The sequence below is a fragment of the Thamnophis elegans genome, chromosome 5 (genome assembly GCF_009769535.1).
Source record: "Thamnophis elegans isolate rThaEle1 chromosome 5, rThaEle1.pri, whole genome shotgun sequence".
In the NCBI taxonomy this organism is placed as follows: domain Eukaryota; kingdom Metazoa; phylum Chordata; class Lepidosauria; order Squamata; family Colubridae; genus Thamnophis; species Thamnophis elegans.
In genome coordinates this window covers 12118573-12139125 of record NC_045545.1, presented here as the reverse complement: position 1 = coordinate 12139125, position 20553 = coordinate 12118573, and the positions used below count along the sequence as shown (strand labels likewise).

Below are 20553 nucleotides of genomic sequence, written 5' to 3'. Positions count from 1 at the left end.
GCTCGAGGTTGACTCAGCCTTCCATCCTTCCAAGGTCGGTAAAATCAGGACCCAGATTGTTGGGGGCAAGATGCTGACTCTGTAACCCGCTTAGAGAGGGCTGTAAAGCACTGTGAAGCGATATATACTATAAATCTAAGTTGTTGCTATTACTGTTCCAGGTTATTCATGTATACCTATTATTTGGTGTTTAAACCCTATTAGAATTTTTTTTTTTAATGAAAGAGCTCTTTACTATAAGTTAAACTTTTAATTTACAATATTACAACACTAAAAAAAAATAACGAGATTACCAATACATGCTCATTTTCATAAATAACTAGTATTGTTAACAAGACAATGTTAATCCACAATGTGTTTTGAAATTATTTCTTTTCGTCACTGTCTACCTTATTGGCTTCTAGTCGCATAAGGTCTGAATGCACCAATAAGGTAAAAGTCTTAAGGTTACACACTTAATTTAGCCCAAATTCTGAAAGATTCTTTACTTTGTTATTCATCAAAGTAAGGATGGGGAATCTGTAGACTTCTAGATATTCCTGAACTATAGGTCCTGAACAGCATGGATACTTTTAACATCAGTTAAGAGAACCCATGAGGCTTCTATGTTCGTTCTTCTTGGCGGTTCCACCACAAATGCGCGTACGACAAAAGCGTGTGTGACTAAAGCGCGGTGACAAAACCGCGCCGTCAAAACCGCGTGACAACAGCGCGCCGACAACAGCGCGCCGACAGAAGCGTGCTGTAACATAACCCTAAAAATAACCCTAAACCTTACCTTAAGTTAAATCGCGCTTCTGTCGGCGCGCTGTTGTCGGCGCGCTTTTGACATCGCGGTTTTAGTGCCGCGGTGTTGTCGGAGCGCTTTTGACGTTCGCGGTTATGTCGTGCCATGCTTCTTGGCTCCTCCAGTCTATTAAGACTTCTACAGACTTTTCATCCCAAATAGAAATACACCTGGTGATTTGTGATGTTCAGCACCAACTGTTCCTCAGTTGTCTGAGCATGCATGTGGAAAGACAGAATCAAATCCTATTGAGCCATATAATTTCTTGAGCAGACATGGGCTCATTCACTGTCTCAGGCTAACTGATCTTGAAATAAAGAATGTTTTGATCAGGAGATAGGGGACAAGGAAGCAACTTTTACAATATCTGCCTTTGCTTTGAAGGAAGACAAATGTACTCAGTAAGCACACTAAATGAATAAATGCAAGTAAAGAAGGAAATTGGACACTGTAAAAAGGAAACATTTGCCTTTGACATTTCTTCTGATATGGGGAGTGGAAAGAGAGTTCTATTTATAATCTATACAGCAACATACATTAGTTTGATCCTGCCTATAATCCTGTTTAAAGTAACTTGGTGTATATTAATATGGGACGCGGTGGTTCAGTGGCTAAGCTTGTCGATCAGAAAGGTCACAGTTCGATGGTTCGAATCCTTAGTGCTGCATAACGGAGTGAGCTCCCGTTACTTGTCTCAGCTTCTGCCAACCTAGCAGTTCGAAAGCATGTAAAAAATGCAAGTAGAAAAATAGGAACCACCTTTGGTGGGAAGGTAACAGGGTTCCGTGCCCCTTCGGCATTTAGTCATGCCGGCCACATGACCAAAGAGACGTCTTTGGACAGTGCTGGCTCTTTGGCTTTGAAACAGAGATGAGCACATATGTGCGAGGGGAACCTTTACCTTTTCTTATACATCAGTACATCAGGATATAGACATAAAGAGACACATTTTTATTGTTGCATTCCAGGTTTTACTGTTTGATAGCTATTGAACCATTCTGCTCTAACAATTTCGGAAATGCAAGAATTGCTAATGTTGGCTTTTCCCCCCCAGGTTGACAAATACAAATATAATCCACAAAGCTCCAGTATGGACCTTAATTACCATTGTGCTGCTGTCTAGGTAAGTATTCAACTGGATTCCTTGAAATACGGTGACCCTACCTTATTCTTCCTCTTATATGAATTAGCACATTCTTAATTTACCTAATGTTGGTTTTCTTTTGATGGTAACTGGGAAAAAAATACATTGGAGTGTGACAGAACTGAAGAAATGACAAACCTATATATAATTAACATATAAAACAAAAGATGATGACTAGTATTTGGAATATACCAACTTTCCTAGGAAATCTGACACCTGAAGAAAAGCACAGTAACTTACTATAGGCATTAACTTGAGCCTAGGCCTCCAGAACTGAAGCGCCAGACAAGTCTGTACTGCGTATTATCACCTTCAAATATATATCAAAATACCTTGCAACTTACTGCTTACACATGATTGCAAAATTAGAACTAATCAGTTGAGAACAAAATTAGATTGAAGCCAATTGGTTGTAATGTCTGCAGGGGAGTTGGAACAGGCAAGATGGTAGTTGTGGCTGTGCAACTCAAGCCCTGATCCTTTTGTATGCACATTGACATCATACACTGGTATTAATTACACCGCTATACATGCCGTCTTGCCTATTTTGACACCTCCTGTCCCCACACAAAAAAAGCACACGCAGTGCTCTAGCACAGCCGCCACCCCAACCTTTTGAGCACCAGGGACTGGTTCCGTGGAGAGAGGTTTTTCTGTGGACCGGAGGGGGCATGGTTTCGCGAGCTACCTGCATTCCGCAGATGGGGCTTCGCTTGTTTCCATGGCCCAGTTTCTGGCATGCTGTGGACTGGTGCTGGTCCACAGATCGGGGGTTGAGGATCCCTGATCTAGCAAAGCCATTCCGCTCTAATAGCAGAATTAGAGGACATTTAAATAGCAATTGTGTTTTTGCCTGCCTTGAACTACATAATAAGAGATGCAGGTGCAGAAAGCATAACAAAAGTATTCTTCTTCCTTTTTACAGATTGCACCCATAACTTTAAACATTGGGGGGGGGGGGAGGTTTCCGAGAATCAAAAAGCATTTTGTAAAATCTTAGAATTCATTCATCTTCTGCCACATACCTCCCTTAGACCAATAAGATCGCACAGGATGGGCCTTCTCCGGGTGCCTTCAGCGGGACAATGCCGGCTGGCGACGCCTAGGAGTAGGGCCTTCTCTGTTGCCGCTCCGGCCCTATGGAATGAGCTGCCCCCAGAGATCCGGGCCCTACCCACTCTCATGGCCTTCCACAAAGCTATTAAAACCTGGCTTTTCCAGCAGGCCTGGGGCTGTTGACCTCTTGACTGAGGTCCAGCCCCCCTCTGATTGGGTGTATGTTGTGCTTCTTTTTAACTTTGTTGTGTCCTATTGTTTTTAAATTCTTTTTTAATATTTTCATTTCTGTAAGCCGCCCGGAGTCCTTCGGGATTGGGCGGCCTAGAAATTCAAGAAATGAATTGAAATGAAATGAAATTACTTTTTTTCCATTAAGAATTATTGTTAGATTTTTATAGGATAGAAAACATCAAATAATCGTTGTCCAGTTGTCAGTTCAAACTACAAGATAGCAAAAAAATATTTTAGAAATTCCTTACTGCTGTAATATTGATTTTCCTCCTTTAAGAATTGCATGAACCAATGAAATCTACAGAATAGTGGGCCAGCCATTCATATATCAAGAAACGTATCAAACTCCTTGCGTCCCTAGAACTGCACTTATTTTGATCTTGCTTTAGTCTGACACATTTTTCTGCCTTTTTTATCCCAGGAAAGGCAATACTAGTGGGCATTAGAGCAGGCTTCAATGAGCCTTACATCAGTGTCACCCTAGGTGGATATTGCTCAAATGATTCATTAAATCAGAACACAGAAAATAACTTTACTTGAATGCCTTGATATAAATTTTTTATCAGCTGTAAGAACAAATCTTTTGTCTCTTTTTCTGTACACTTTTCTGATTGAGTTTCTAATGTGCGAAACAGATCCTATGAATTTTTCAAGCACGTCTTCGGTTAATAAAAGACTGCTGGATTTCTTCAGAAATATGTAGTATGTCTTGGTGATGAATTGTAAATGCTTTAAACGACTACCCTTCCTAAGGACAGATAACCCTTGTTGCCATATTAATGAATTAAAAGCAGTATTGGCTTGCTGGAGCTTTCTCTGTGTAGCAAAGGCAGCAATGCTAAATAAGCAGTGCAGTATGGTAAACTACAACTAGGCAAATATTTTTGTATCCGGAGTTTTTCTTAAGAATGTTAAAAGATGGAGTACACGGAAATTAACCTATTTTTATCTCCAATTCAAATTTGTGTCTAATAAATAGAATAAGAAACAATATTGGTCCACAGTGACCTAGTGAACTTGAGGACTAAGTATGGAGTTGGTTGGCTCATATTGTGTTGGGTATTTTTTTATTGAATGGATAAAAATTTTCTTCATTTTTCTAGTATCAGTTCTAAAGTACTTTCAACAAGATTGTATATGTTTCTTATACAATAAAGTAAATATCCTTGAGCCACTAACTAGCCATTCGCAACTAAGAGGAATGCTGTTAGAACTGGTTTTCGATACAGAACTGATAGAGGTAAGAGAGAATATATAATTTAGGAAGGGAAACTAGCAAGTCAGTTCCAGTGCGATCAGAGTATATGTAGTAGATAACAAAAATCCAATCTTGCTCTTATGGATGGTGTGTTAAATAAGATCGACTTGCCAGGAAAAGGTACAGAGATAATTGATGGCTTATTGACGAAGTAAATAAATGAAATCAGCCATACATACAATCGGGCCCATCAATACAGGTGGTCCTTGACTTACAACCACAATTAAGCTCCAAATTTATGTTGCTAAGCGAGATATTTGTTAAGTGAGTTTTGCTGCATTTTACAACCTTTCTTGCTCCATTTGTTAAGCGAATCATTGCAGTGTTTTAAGTTAGTAACACGGTTGTTAAGTGAATCTGTCTTCCCCGTTGACTTTGCTTGTCAAAAGGTCTCAATAAGTGATCACGTGACTCTGGGGCACTGCAACCGTCATAAATATGAGTCGGTTGCCAAGTGTTTGAATTTTAACCAGGTGACCAGAGGGATGCTGCAATGGTCATAAGTGTGAAAACCAGTCATAAGTCACTTTTTCCAGTGCCGTTGTAACTTTGAATGGTCACTAAGTGAGCTATTGTAAGTTGAGGACTACCTGTACCACATGTTTCACATCTCTTAACTAGGTTCATTAAGAGCCAGTTTTGGCAGTTACAGTTCTAACACATCTAAAGACCACCAAGACAGTAGAAGACAGCTAATAAAGGAGTATACTTGTAACTCAGGGGTGGTAGTAGAGGTTTGCTCTCAGTTTATCTTCTAATGGCTTGTCCTGTCAGTGGGAGTGGTCTTTGAGGTTCTTTGGTTGGGCTGGTTATTGTTAGCTTGTTTGCCAGTTCCTTGATTGGGGTATTGTTTACTTCTTGTTTGTAATGACGAGGTTAGGAGCCAAGGTGGCGCAGTGGTTAAATGCAGCACTGCAGGCTACTGCTAGATCAGCAGGTCAGCGGTTCAAATCTCACCGGCTCAGGGTTGACTCAGCCTTCCATCCTTCCGAGGTGGGTAAAATGAGGACCCAGATTGTTGGGGGCAATATGCTGACTCTCTGTAAACCGCTTAGAGAGGCCTGAAAGGCCTATGAAGCGGTATATAAGTCTACTGCTATTGCTATTGCTATTGTTACCTTCAGAGGTGTTATTCAGCAGGTTCTGGCTAGTTCTGCTGGTCAGCGAAAATTTTGAGTAGTTAGGAGAACCAGCAAATACCACCTCTGACTGGCCCCGCCCCCATCTATTCTCTGCCTCTCGAGTCCCAGCTGATTGGGAGAGAATGGGGATTTTGCAATAACCTTCCCCTGGAGTGGGGAGGGAATGGAGATTTTACAGTATCCTTACCCCGCCATGCCATGCCACAACCACCAAACCATTCCCACCGAACTGGTAGTAAACATTTTTGAATGCCACCACTGGTTACCTTGTTTGGGTAATGGATTGTCCGCAAGAAAACAACCAAGCTCAGTGCACCAAGGTCTCCTGAAGACAGCTAAGCTGATTCCAACAATTTACTTGCTGAAAATTATCCCCTTTCTTCATTTTTGAATGTTCTTCCAGTGTTGTATCATACTGTTAATGTGTTTATATCGTATTCACAGAATGGTTGAGGCAAATGTGAGTTATTCCCCAAAGACCCTTTTCCCAGGACCAAATGAACATTGCTCAATACTTGCAAATAAAGTACAGTCTTTGGAAACACATACTAGAATTGGCAAAGGGTTGGCACTTGGCTACTGCTAGTGAATACCCCTGGCACAGTCTAATGGAAAGCTTTCAAGATAGCTCCAGAAATGTCGGTTTCATTTTATTTACCTGATCTGGCTGGTTTCCAATGAAGTGTGGTCAGCTTCATCTAACAAAGCACTTGCCTAGATTCCTCCCCCACCCTTCCCCCTTAAAAGCTTTAGTGACTTTTTAAATGTTCTGGGAGTAGTACAGTAAAGCACCGGGCTTTGGTAGTTCAACTCAAAATGCCCATGATCACCGTAGAAAAACCATAGTAAGACATGCACTTTAGAAAGATGCGTTGCACACGGAGGGACTCTAGAGGTTTGCTCTGCAGGCGTATAGCAACAGATACAGGGAAATTTGCGTAGCTCTTTATATGTAATAGTGAGCCATAAAGAGCAGCTTTAGTTCCTGGAATGAAAAAAGGCTCTAGTAAACCTGTTGAAAGCTTTATAAGCAGCCCTATTTGATCCAGCAGATTACAAAGATTACAAAAAAAACCCTGGAGTTCAGAGCGGCTACCTTTTCAGGCACATTGAAAAATTAGAACTTTGTGAATGTGTAACTTACCAACAGCCAGATTTTGTTTAGAGCAGTGGTCCCCAACCTTTGTGCCTTGGTGGCTGGGCCTGTCATAGGGGGTTGGGGTGGGGGATTGAGTGGTAGGCACACGCATGCGCACAGCTCCATTGGTGCGAGTGGCGTGCATACATGCCCTCCACTCATGTGAATAAAACACACCGACATGAGTGGAGCTTTGCGTGCAAGAACAAGTGCCCTCTGCTCACCCCCCCCCCACTCGTGCGAGTGGAGCTTCGTGCGTGTGTGCTTTCCTACTGCTCGTGCGCGTGGAGTTTCGTGTGCACCAGTAGTAGGTTTCAAAAAAAAATTGAACCTACTCTGTGGGTGTGGCCTCCTTTGTGGGAGTGGCTTGCCGGCCATGTGACCTGGTGGGAGTGGCTTGCCGGCCATGTGTTTTCTTTCTTTCTCTCTCTCTCTCTCTCTCTCTCTCTCTCTCTCTCTCTCTCTCTCTCTCCTTCCTTTTGTCTCTCTGTCCCTTTTTCCTTTTTTTCTTTCATCTCTCTCTCACTTTTTCTTTCTTTTTTTTCTTTTTTTCTTTCTTTCTTTCTTCCTTTCTTTCTCTTTCTCTTTCTCTCTCTGTGAGTCTGTGTGTGTGTGTGTGTGTGTGTGTGTGTGTGTGTGTGTGTGTGTGTCAGTGGTGGGTTTCAAAAAATTTTGGAACCTCTTCTGTAGGTGTGGCCTGCTTTCCGGGTCCATTGGTGGAACCTCTTCTAACCAGTTTGGTAGATTTGATGAACCGGTTCTACCGAACTGGTAGGAACCCACCTCTGGTGCACACACACTTACTTATGTGGCCCGGTTTGAATCAGGCTATGGCCCATTAGTGGGCCATGGCCCTGGGTTTGGATTTTGCTTCTTTTCTCCAGGGAACATGGGAACTCAATCCCATAAAATTAAATTACTGCACTGACTCTTTGACAGTGATACCTAACCTGAAGCATAGTTGTCCTTACAGAGGTATTGTAATATTTATTTCTTCCAAAATCTGTGTAACTGTCCTGCCCGCATTTTCCTTGATACATTCACATTGGCTGTTGAATTTTAAAATACAGTGTTATATCTACTATTAACACATATTTTCCTGCTGGCTTGTCTTACATATCAGAATTTAGGACTCTCTTGAAGACTGGCTTCTAGAGCTGACAATTCTCAAATTCAGAGATGATTTTAGCAGGAGACTTCAGTGTCAGGATGGATACTGACAAAAAAGTTCTGACCACTGATTTCCGTGCCCATACATATATTCTGCCAATACCCAGTTATTTGGCTGATGTACTCCAAAACAAAATTACTAATATAGAAGGAGGAGGATTAGCACAGTTAGCCATTAAAATTGTTCTTAAACAGTTCAGCCCTTGGAATCAGGAGAGGTCACTTTCTGGCTTGACTGTATATCACAGAGGTTAGAAGATGTATATGCCTAATTATAAATTCATCCAACTGAAGACTATGATTGAGCCAACATAGGACAATCTACATAATTTTTTTTTTATAATTTCCATGATCTTATGAAATCACAGTGAGAATCCTTAAGTTCTACTTTTGAGCTAATGCAAAGAGTTAAATTCCTCAAAATCTGGTTTGGGCAAGAGTATATTTGTACCAGAGGTGGGTTCCTACCAGTTTGCACCTGTTCGGTAGAACCGGTTCATCAAATCTACCGAACCGGTTAGAAGAGGTTCCACCAGTGGACCCGGAAAGCAGGCCACATCTACAGAAGAGGTTCCAAAATTTTTTGAAACCCACCACTGGTCCTTGGATATGATTATTCTGCACTATCATGCTCATATTTATAAAACTCAGTGCCTCTGTGAAAGCTAAGGATGACTACTGCGTCTGTGGTGCAATCAGAACATTGCGTGTGTTGAAGTTGTTTTAACGCAAACCAAAGATGCCTTTTAAAAAACAAGTTTACATCATATTCTTATGCATGCCAGTGCTGTGTGTGAAGTAATTTAAGGTGGTTCTGACAATTGTCGTCGGCATCTTCTTATCCGGTCACATGGGTGGCAGGCCACTCCCATCCGGTCACATGGGCGGCAAGCCACTCCCACAAAGGAGGCCACACCCACAGAGTTCGAACAATTTTTGAAACCCACCACGGATTTGTACCAAAACTTTACTGAATGCTGCCTAAAAAACCCACCATGGGATGCGTTTCTTAATCCTTCTTCCCAAGGACATTACCTGCTGTTAGACCGAAGAAGAAAATCAGTAATGTCAGGGCCTGCTTGTACCACAAGAAGTATAAGTAGGAATAGGGTTTTATACCTTTGCCAAATACAGCTCACTTATTTAAAACAAACAAAATGTTATAGGTTAGGTCAGATTTACATATCTTTAGATGAGATATCTAATATCTCTAATATCTATTATTAGTTCTAATAATGGAGCACTTTTGTTATGACTAACTTAAGGCTTTTGATTTCTGTGGGTTTATTCTAAGCATAACTTAAGCCTGGATTTAACCTATAATGCTTCATTTTGGATTGTATTAAAAACTGGTGAGTTGTGTATTTCATGAGAGAAAATGCGGTAATTTAAAGATGTAATCTTAAGAACATGTTCTGGAGATACTCCCCTGAATGTAGAAGATCTTCCAATTAAACACCAGTAACACTGGGATTCAGAAAAATACTACACAGATAGTGATGTATCTCTTTAATAGTTGGAAATGCTGTGAGAAACCACACAACATTGCAGACATAAGTGCTTAAATAAAAGCCTAAACAATAGGAATATATATTCTCATTCATTAATATATATTTCTTTTATAGTTTCAAAGCTTTGCTATCTAAGAGCACTTTCTGAAACTACAGCGTAGTTCCGCTCTGGACTTTCATTCTTCCAGCAGAGTCTTATAAATATTGAAACAAATAGTTTTATGTCTTGGGATGCTTATCAATCTAGAAAAGGATCCACAAAGTATCGAGCAATAAAATTTAAAATATATAATTCAGTAAAGATTGTTCTCTCATCCAGTGATAATGAAATTCAGTGGAATTGAATTTTCTACATTACTAAAATAAAATATTTTTAAACATAATATCTAAAAGTAATTTTTAAGTAAATCAAATATATATTGTGGTTTGTGATATTGAATGCTCTTTGGGTTTCATTTTAAAGGATACAGGTTTTTTTTAGGTTGCCATATTTTTTAGAGTATAAGACGCACCGGAGTATAAGGCGCACCAAGGTTTTGAAGAGGCAAATTTTAAAAAAAGTTTTTGCACTCTGCACACCTCCCCAAAACAGCCAGTTTTTTGGCAAAAACAACCAAAAATGGGCCCATTTTTCATTTTTTTAAAAAGGGCATGGGTAGCCTCTGAGAAGCTTATAGAGTGCTCGGGCCATTTTTTGCTCATTTCTGCCCTTCCCAGCCCCTAGGAGCTCTCTAAAAGCTTCCTAGAGGCTCTGCACGGCGATTTTGGTGAATGGGGCAGGGTTTCGGGAGGCAAAAATGCTGTATTTAGTGTATAAGATGCACCCAGATTTTCAGCCTCTTTTGTGAGGGGAAAAAGGTGCGTCTTATACTCCAAAAAATACAGTAGTTTGGGATTTTGGTTCAGTTTCTGCAATTTCAATTCTTTATTCGGCTGCTTTGTAAGTGTTGGATTTGTTTATTAGTGTCAGGAAATAAATATTATTTGATTATTGCTTTAGATCAGTGTTTTTCAACCACTGTGCCGCGGCACACTAGTGTGCCGTGACATAGTGTAAGGTGTGCCGTGGGAAAATTACTTTATATATAGTCAATATAGGCACAGAGTTAATTTTTTTAAACATTTTCTAATGGTGGTGTGCCTCGTGATTTTTTTCATGAAAAAAGTGTGCCTTTGCACAAAAAAGGTTGAAAAACACTGCTTTAGATCATTGTGAACTGAACTATGAACAATGTTATGATTATAGTTTCCATAGTAATTGAGGTACAGGTGAGCAAATTCATAAAGTCAAAATGATTTGTTTATCCAAATGGATTAAGTCTAGCATTCTTTCAGCTGCTATTGTCATTCTGTCCCACTGAATTTGTAGTGTTTTTATTTATTACTAAACTTACTTCAGTTAACATATGCTCTGAGTATGTCACAAAAACCGAAGCCTTAGATGCTGTATTCAAAAATACACTGAAAATTAATAATTTCAGCCCTCTGGAATGACCTCCCCGTGGAGATCCGGACCCTTACTACCCTCCAGGCCTTCCGCAAAGCCACCAAGTCCTGGCTGCTCCAGCAGGCCGGGGGGCTTGTGAAACATCCAGCCCCACGGAAATTGTGAATGTTGAATCTTTTTTAAAGTGTTGTCTTTGTCTACTTATCCCCCTTCCCTTGTCTGTTGTGAGCCGCCCGGAGTCCTCCGGGAGTGGGCGGCATACAAGACAAATAAAATGAAATGAAATGAAAAAATAATAATAATGCAAGTCTGCCTTGCCTGTCCTTGTCAACCATATAGCAGAAAGTACTGTGTATGTTATATGCTGTTTTACATTTAGGGGTTTTGTAGTGGGGCAAAGGACAGAGCCTTAGAAAGACTATACATTCCTGATAGTATAGCTCTAGACACTGCTTTTAAGATTACTCGTCCAGTTTATTAAGAGTTTAAAAGATTGCAATCATGACTTCAAAGTAGGACTGGGCATAGATTAGCAGCTGGTAAAACTTGGTAGAATATCATTTATTTAACTTTGTATCTTCCAAAAATGTTGACATTAAAATTCTGAATTGGCTAAGTTTGTATTTTTAGAAAGCTGGATTAGAATAGTTATTTATTTCATATATATTCAGATGTCCTTGAATTTAGTCCTTTATATATAATTTATATCTAATGACTTTATTAAAGAAATCTGTAGTAGTGCATTTTTACATGCTTCAAAATGCTTTTCAAAATATTCTGAAAGGTGTGAATTAACGTTTTTCAAACATAATGCGTTGTAGTAATTCAGTCGTAAGAGATTATCATAGAACTGCTGCCTTCTACACAAATGGGTAAAAGTAATGCGCCATCCCCAAATGTGGGAAAGACTTTAGGCCATAAACATTATAGAATGAAAGGTATATAAAGGTCTCCCAACTTGCTAAGAAACTCAAATGGATGTTTGCAACCCCAATAGTCTTAAATTGTACTGAAAGATGAACCCATTGGGTCAGAAGGTATCTAAAGAACTACTGGGAAAAAGCAAAGCACAAATATGAGTGACACTGATTTTATGATGTGGCTGGTTTAGAGTAGAAAGGATGTTCAATTGCTGATGCACCCAAAGGCAAAATAATGTTGCAAAGACGTATGTGCCATTTGATAATGGAAAGTCAGAATCATGACCGAAGGCATATTTGATGGGTCAGAGCAGAAATGTCAGGATAAATATTGAGATCTATTCCTGTATCCAAAAAGGCAACTGCTGAACTGATTTACACTGATCTTACATGCTAATCAGCTCAACCTTCTACAATCCAGATTTCTGCAACACATGGAAGGAGAACTATCAGAGAGATAAGCTGATTTCAGTAGATACAAAAGCACCTGGGATCCCATTAACATCAGTGGATGGTTGAAAAGATAAGAGAGTTCCAAAATACATTTACTTTTTACTCTATTGAGAATACTAAGGCTTTTGATTGCATAGGTTACAAGGTTTGGACACCTCTTAAAAATGGGTATACAGACCACCTCATGTTTGAAATGTTTATTCCATTTGTATGCCGCCCTATCCCGAGGGACTCAGGGCGGCTAACAAGCAGGGGGAGGAGGGGAATACAAACAAAAGACAAGCAAGCAAGTTAAAACAGAGCAACAGTCACAACAGATTAAGTGGGGCCAGGAACTCAACAACCCCAGGCCTGCCGGAACAGCCAGGTCTTAATGGCTTTGCGGAAAGCCGGAAAGGTAGTGAGGGTCCGGATCTCCATGGGGAGATCGTTCCAGAGGGCCGGAGCAGCTACAGGGAAGGCCCGCCCCCAAGGGGTCGACAGCCGACATTGGCTAGCGGATGGTATTTGGAGGAGGCCTAATCTGTGGGATCTAATTGGTCGTAGGGAGGTGATTGGCAGGAGACGGTCTCTCAAGTGCATATTGCAGATTTTATATGTTGATCAGGAAGCAGCAATTAAAATGAAATAGACAGCAAGATGCTAGTTCAAAAATAGGAAATAAGTTGCTGATGATTGCCTTTTGGTGGCTATAAATGAGGAAGAGTGAGGACAACCAGTTGTTGAAGAGGAAAGATGAGAAACTGCTTTGGTGCTCAACATTAAGGAAAATGTAAATTGTGAGCCAATGCAAATAAATGAATGAATCCTGGAAATATTAACAATTTCTTGGGAGAAAAAAAATGTTAAACATCTGTGAGGGAGATGAGCGATTTCTAAATAAAATAAAAATAAATAACATATTGAAATGTAAACTGCCAACCAAAGATAAAATACAGTGTTGTCAAGGATATAGTCTTCCCAGTTGTAATTTGGGAATCTGGATCACCAGAAAGGCTAAAAAAAAAAAACTCTAGTCCTGGAGAAGATTGTTGAGAGTCCCATGGATAGAAAAGAGAAAGGACCATTCATTGCCATAAATAAAACCCACCCACCCACAGAAGGTGTTACTAATGAAGTTAAAAGTTGGATACAGGATACAGGAGAAATGTCCTGATATTTGGAACAACGGAAAGCAATAGAAAAAAGAGACTGGCGGAAGACAAGATAGCAAGATGATGTCACTGATGTACAGAATAACAGAGTTAGAAGAGACTCTGGATGCCTTTTGGTCCAACTCTCAGCTCAAGATCATGAATTTACAAATACTCAAAAAAGTATCTTATGCCAGATAACTCTGGCAAATTGTTGTCCAATGAGTCATATACAGTTGGAAATGACTGAATGTGAAAAAACACAATGTGCCCTTTAACTCCCTCCAATCACATGCCTGATTAAATGTTAATTTTTATCATTCTTCTTTGAGGTTGTGACATAAAGATTCAAATATAGGCTTTAGGACATAATCAAGGATGGGCAGGTTTTCTATGAATAAAGACTGTTTGTAAACTTTTTTCCAGTCTCTGAGAATTGCAAACAATTTAAGCAATTGCAGATATCAAGTCAGAATTTTCCTTGGGTTTTTTATTTTATTTTAAAAAGTTGTTTTTTTAAAAAAATTGTCTCAGGGTAATACAAGTTGCTTCTAATTTTAAAACTGAAAATCATAAAACCTATTTTTCTGGATTTTGTTTTGAATGATTTTGGGCAAAAAAAAAAGAATTAGATGCTGCAGTGCAGGCTGTGGAAGATTGTCTGTTAATTTCAAATATAGAAGATACGGTTTAGCCGTTTCCTTCCCCTTCCTACTGAGCAATTAATGTTTGCAACAGCCTATTGCAAAGCCTTATATAAAGAGTGAAGTTTAATTACTTTGTCCTTTCAGATCATTCGAGTGCTTTGATTTGGAGCTTAGAGACCAAATAAAACTCTTAAAATTTATTTATTCTTTCCTACTCCGAGCTGGGCGTGTGTTACAAACTAATCTTTGTAGAATGTTCTGAAAATAATCGACATTTGTGTGATTCAATGGGTTTTGAACTCAGCTGCATCTGGTGACGCTGCCAGCAGTGGGAGCAATCAGATCAAGTAACCAACTTCACTTTCTTGCAGATTCAAAGAGTGGTAGAATTTAAACCCTTAGCCTGAAATCTGCTCTTCCTTTTCCTCATCTTCTTCATTGATTTAACTGGACAAAAACAACATCAACGGTAGATTTTATTTCAATCATAGGATTAAAAGACTCCCTATGTCAGTTCAGGACAGACCATATTCATTCATTAGCATTTAAGAATAAATTGAAAATCTAAATAAACACAGATCCCACTGCTTTTTTTTTTCTTTTAAGATAAAAGAAATTTAACATTAGTAAAATGGAATTTTCTTTTTAAGGAAATTTAATATCTGTTAGTACAACGGGTATTATGAAATTCTAAATGTAGCCTACCTCTTTTTATAATTCAGCAGCAAATATTCCTAGTTGATAAAAATCTAAATGGGTGGGAGTGATATAACTAAACCATTTCCCTTGTTCCCCTTTTGTTTTCTTGGTCCTGGTTAAGCAAAATATTTAAGGTAAACATTTTTCAAGAAGTTTAATTACCTTTGTTCAGATAAAACTGGGTTGATTAAATTGCACTACAATCTAGTTCCAAGTTTGTCTTTAAAACATGCAGCATGTTGTAAGTTAGAAGCTTCCAATTCAAGACCATCCATCAAATATTAATGTGTTCTAATGGAAAATCTTCTCTAGAGGCAACTCTTTTTTGCTTTTAACGAGATTTTTGTCAGAATGTTTTGTCAAGCTTTTATTTCAAACTTGAACACAAGTCATAAGTGGGAAGTCTTTTAAAGCTAACTCATAACAACAAAAATGTACAAATGGCAGAATTATAGTCACTAATCAGAAAACGTGTTTTTATAGAGTTGGCCTCATTGCTGTAGAACGATTGCCTTTAAAAAAAAAAGATATATATTTTCAATGCCTTGCATTTTCTCCCCAGTCAAATGTATGCTTAGCATAATAAAATGATTCAGAGGAATAAACTACATTTAGTTTTTCATAGGGACCTGAAATCATGTTATTTCAAACATGACCCTATGTGTATGTGTTTATCTGTGCCTATTTTTGTATTGTTTTCAGTACAAATGAAGTGGGAAGTCTTTTTACGCTTCTATGCTTACATTTCCAGAAAGGCAAAGGAAATTGGTATTGAGAGTATTCACAAATGTACTGTAAAATGTTAAAATCAGCCACCATCTCTGAGATATTTATCAGGCAGATTTTCCTACCAGTTTCTTATGATGCTCAAACTGTATTTCTTTAATGAGGGTTCTTGAGCCCTTTACTTTTTTTGTAATATTAATATAAAACAGTGGTTCCCAATGCCGCGACCCTTTAATACGGTTCCTCATGTTGTGGTGACCCCCAACCATAAAATTGGTGTCTCAGTTCCTAAGACCATCGAAAATATATGATTTCCGATGGTCTTAGGCGACCCCTGTGAAAGGGTCATTCCACCCCCAAAGGGGTCCCGACCCACAGGTTGAAAACCACTGGTGTAGAAGGAAGTTGAAATCATAGGATACCAGTCTGGTGGTACAGAGCTATCCAGTCAGTACATAAAAATATAATGCTATAAATCTTCCTACCCCTTCTGAATGGAATCCTGTTATTCAATACTACGTAGGTTGACACATTTCGAGTTTTAGGCATAAGTCATCTTTTTCGCCTAAGTGAAAAAAGCAGAAAGGTCTTCTTACTAAAAACAAAAGACCTTCAATTCGTTTGAATTTTTCAAATTGCCATCCTTTTTATTTCAGAGTGAATCTCTCTGATTTTAGTGGCACGTAAATTTTGAGAGTTGTGCTCTTTACCTTTTCACAATATAAATTAACCTTTTTTTAGGGTGGTTAAGGCCATGATGTATGTCTCTCTTTCAGATTTGGCTGAGTAGTGTTGTGGAAAAAACAGAACGCTAAAACATTAAACAAGGCAGAGGATCTTTTTCATTACAACCTTTTAACGTGATTAAGCCAAGGCATGATGGGTCATTGGGGGTTTATGTTTCACTCAACCTCTTGGGATGCTTCTAACAAATGCAGTGTCTGATTTTGGAGGGAAATGTGCATTCTAAATAAACAAGCCTTAAAATCTTCCCTATTAGATTGCTCAGTTATAATGTTATGGCAATGATTTATTAAAACGCCTAGGCAACAAACAAATGTAAATGGTTTTGTTTGTTTATGCATGAAAAATTGACCAGAATTTTTAGGACAATGCACTACATGGGGCTACCCTTGAAAAGCGTTCAGAGACTACAGCTAGTCCAGAATGCAGCCGCGCGAGCGATATTGGGTGTACCGAGGTACACCCATGTTGCACCTGTCCTCCGCGAGCTGCATTGGTTACCAATTGGTCTCCAGACGCAATTCAAGGTGTTGGTTATCACCTTTAAAGCCCTACATGGCTTAGGACCAGCGTACCTGCAAGACCACCTACTGCCACATACCTCCCAACGGCCGATAAGATCCCACAGATTGGGCCTCCTTCAGATGCCGTCAGCCAGTCAGTGTCGGCTGGCGGGCCTCCGGAGGAGAGCCTTCTCTGTGGCTGCTCCGACCCTCTGGAATCAGCTACCCCCAGAGGTCCGGGCCTTGCCCACTCTCATGGCCTTCAGGAAAGCTGTTAAAACCTGGCTGTTCCGGCAGGCCTGGGGCTGTTGACCTTATTGTTAAGGTCCAGCCCCGATTAGAATGAATGTGTGTTGTGAATTTTAAACCATTCTTTTTTATTTTCTTTTTCTTTTTTTCCTCCTTCTTTGTAAGCCGCCTGGAGTCCTTCGGGATTGGGTGGCCTATAGCTTATATTTTCAAACTGTAGCATGAGCCGAGGTGGCGCAGTGGTTAAATGCAGCACTGCAGGCTACTGCTAGATCAGCAGTTCAGCGGTTCAAATCTCACCGGCTCAGGGTTGACTCAGCCTTCCATCCTTCCGAGGTGGGTAAAATGAGGACCCGGATTGTTGGGGGCAATATGCTGACTCTCTGTAAACCGCTTAGAGAGGGCTGAAAGCCCTATGAAGCGGTATATAAGTCTACTGCTATTGCTATTATTGCTATTGCTATAAATTCAATAAATAAATAAATAATGCCATATTTCCACAAAGGTATCTCATTAACTGCTTAGGCTTGCTTTCTCTGAAGGGATGGTTTTTGTTTATAACTCCTGCATTGTAGAACTAGAGCTGCAGTCTTGCAAGTACGTCTTTTGAAAAAAGTCCCACAGAGTACTTCTCTCTTCCAAATTCCTCGTTCTTCCTTCTGCCTGGTTTTGTTTTCGCTCTTTCTCTCCAAGTTAGTATCCCATAATGGCGGGATAGACTGTCCTACATCCGGGTGCTTTCAGGCAATCTCCCCTCAGTGTTTGCTCCTAATTTTCGTATTTTATTATATGTAGGACACACTAAAGTATTTCAAGGTTGGAATAGCTTGTTCTGCTGGGGAATGGGACATCTCTAAATTACCCTATGTCATACAGGATATTCTGTTTTACTCCTTTTCAATTTTCTCTTCTGAGTCCCCTGTCACAACAGTCCTCCAGCATTGCATGCTCAGTCTTCATTCATCTCCTGGAGGAACTGTGCCTGTTGCAAACCTTGGATTACTTACGTATTGTGTATCTCACAAAAGCTCATTTTCACTCCTGTCCTTTTATTGAGGGATATTACGTTTGAGAAATTTCATATGCTCATGAACCGTTTTAAAATGTTGAAATAGTGGTGGCTAGATAATAAAAGAGAGCAGGCTTTTGAATACATTTGATTAATAGGATCCAATCTGGGTCGGTCACTGGGACCAGAAGTTTTGTCTACCGAGCTTTCAGACTCATGCTGGAGCCCATCTTCAGACAACTTCTCTCTAGCAGAGTGTGTGCTGTTCTGTATGTGGTATTTATAGTGCCTGTTATAAGTGGTTTTTTAGATGTTGATTGGGGTGTGTTGATTGCTGGCTTTTAAGTTATTAGCTATCATTTGTTTGTGCTGCCCAATCCTCGGCTTCTAATTGATAGGTGGTGGTAAATCAGCACTCCCGTTGACTGACAAGGGGCCTGTTTCTTAGGCTTCAGTCACTTCCTTGGCTGTTTTTGTGCCTGCTCGTCCAACAATCTTAGCAGCTGCAAAATTGAATGTGTGTCCTTCTTCATTGCAGTGTGAGGCTACCAATGAGTTAACATCTCCAAGTCTGACTGCTCGCTTGTGTTCTTGCAATCTGGCTTCCTCCCCATCTGTCCTACATAGCCACAAGGGCAATCCATGAAGGGGATTCGGTAGATTACATTGGAAGTATCTCCCACATTTGATTAACTTTTATCTTTTTACTAGAAGTTTGAGATCCACCAAAATGATGGGTATGCAAATATTTGGCAAAGCAGCCTTTTGTTAATTCTAAGGACCAATGCGGATATAATATAAGCACAATAATTTCATTACATTTTATTTAACTAATTATTAAAATGATTATTTATTGACAATAATATTAAGGATTCTTTTAATGTTATTGGAAGACCAAATCTTGATATTTTCTACCATCAATTTATTCCTGGATTTTTAAATATTTCCTCTATCTAATATAGAGAATGAGAGAGTGTGTGTTTTGTTATTTAATTTATAAATATTGGTTTCTTATATATACTACAACAGATTTTCCTAAAATGTGTTAATATATACTAATCTATATTCTGCTACTGAATTCTTGAATTTCATTATTTTCTATTTCAAGTTGGTCCTTTTCCCTAATACTGCTGCCACTGCAATTTTAAAAATTACATAGGGGAGCATGCAAAACAGTGAAATTTAACATGGTTTTATTTCAGCTAGGCATTATAATTATGAACATTTAATTAAATAAGAATTTGATCATGTATTTCTACAATAAAATGTATCTTCCTAGAAGAAGCCTTATCCAGCCTAATAAAACAAGTTTATCTTTAATTGCTATATTGTGGTGGTTTTGGGCCTTAAACCAATGAGCTAAGACTAAACAATAGAAGACAGAAGATATTGTTAGGATATTTTTCTTGAGTCAGGAGATAAAACTGAGGTTTTATACATACAAAAACACATATTATTTTTAAGACACACAAAGAAACAGAATACTACTGTTGTAGAACCTATTGATCCTACTCAAGAAGAAAGTCCTCTAGATGGTTATGATTCACTTTCCAATAGGTTGGAATTGCTAGTCATATATTTCAAACGAGTAATCAGCCTAAAGATATTTTTTGTGTTCTCTTATATATGTTTATAATTCTCACCAGACTAATTCTTTAATCTCTCCTACCAACTATTTAACCTCTGTCTTTCTGTCTCTCTTAATCCATTTACCACTGTGGATTACCGTATATTCCGGAGTATAAGACGCACCCTTTTCCCCCAAAAAAGAGGGTGAAAATCTGGGTGTGTCTTATACACTAAATACAGCATTTGTGGCCTCCTGAAACTCTGCCCCCTTCACAAAAATGGCCATGCAGAGGGTTTGGGAGACCTGCAAAGTCCTCCTGGGGTGGGGGGAATGAGCGTAAAACGGGCCATTTTTGCTCCTTCCCCCCCCCCAGCCTCCAGGAGCACTCTGCAAGCCTCCTAAAGGCTATGCATGCTCCTTTTTGGAGCCGTTTTCTGCTTGGTTTCCCCCCCCCCCCCAGGACCCAGGAGCACTTTGCAGGCCTCTCAAACTCTCTACAAGCCCCATTTTTCACAAAAAAATGAGGCATGCAGAGGGTTTGGGAGATCTGCACAGTGCAAAAACTTTTTTAAAAAAATTTACCTCTTCAAAATCTTGGTGCGTCTTATACTCTGGTGCGTCTTATACTCCCAAAATTACAGTAATTGCTGTCAGTGGTGAAATAGGACTTAAAATTTTAAATACACAGGAAGAAAATACTTCTTTCCCTAGAAGCCATAGCCCCATCAAACAGAAACATAGAGAACCAGTTTGGTGTAGTTGTTAAGGCACCTGACTAGAAAGCAGGAAACCGTGAGTTCAGTCCCTTCTTAGCCATGAAAGCCAGCTGGGTGATTTTAGGCCAATTACATACACATTTTCCTTACAGGATTTTTTGTAGAGAAAATAAGGAGAAGGAAGGTGTTTTGGATATATGTTTGCTGCGTTATATATGAAAATAATAAAGGCAGGATACAAATACATAAACTTCTAGAACAAAAGAATTCAAAGTGATGTAAATCTAATTAACTCTT

General features: G+C 39.3%; 1 protein-coding gene across 1 annotated transcript in view; it reads left to right on the top strand.

Moving 5' to 3' along the window:
* The window catches only part of RPAP2 (RNA polymerase II associated protein 2), a 54259-nt gene that overhangs the window by 26358 nt on the left and 7348 nt on the right, over window positions 1-20553 (top strand). Inside the window, exon 11 of the mRNA XM_032218763.1 lies at window positions 1842-1910. Within this exon, the coding sequence (XP_032074654.1) occupies window positions 1842-1910 (69 nt within the window). The remainder of the gene's footprint in view (window positions 1-1841; window positions 1911-20553) is intronic.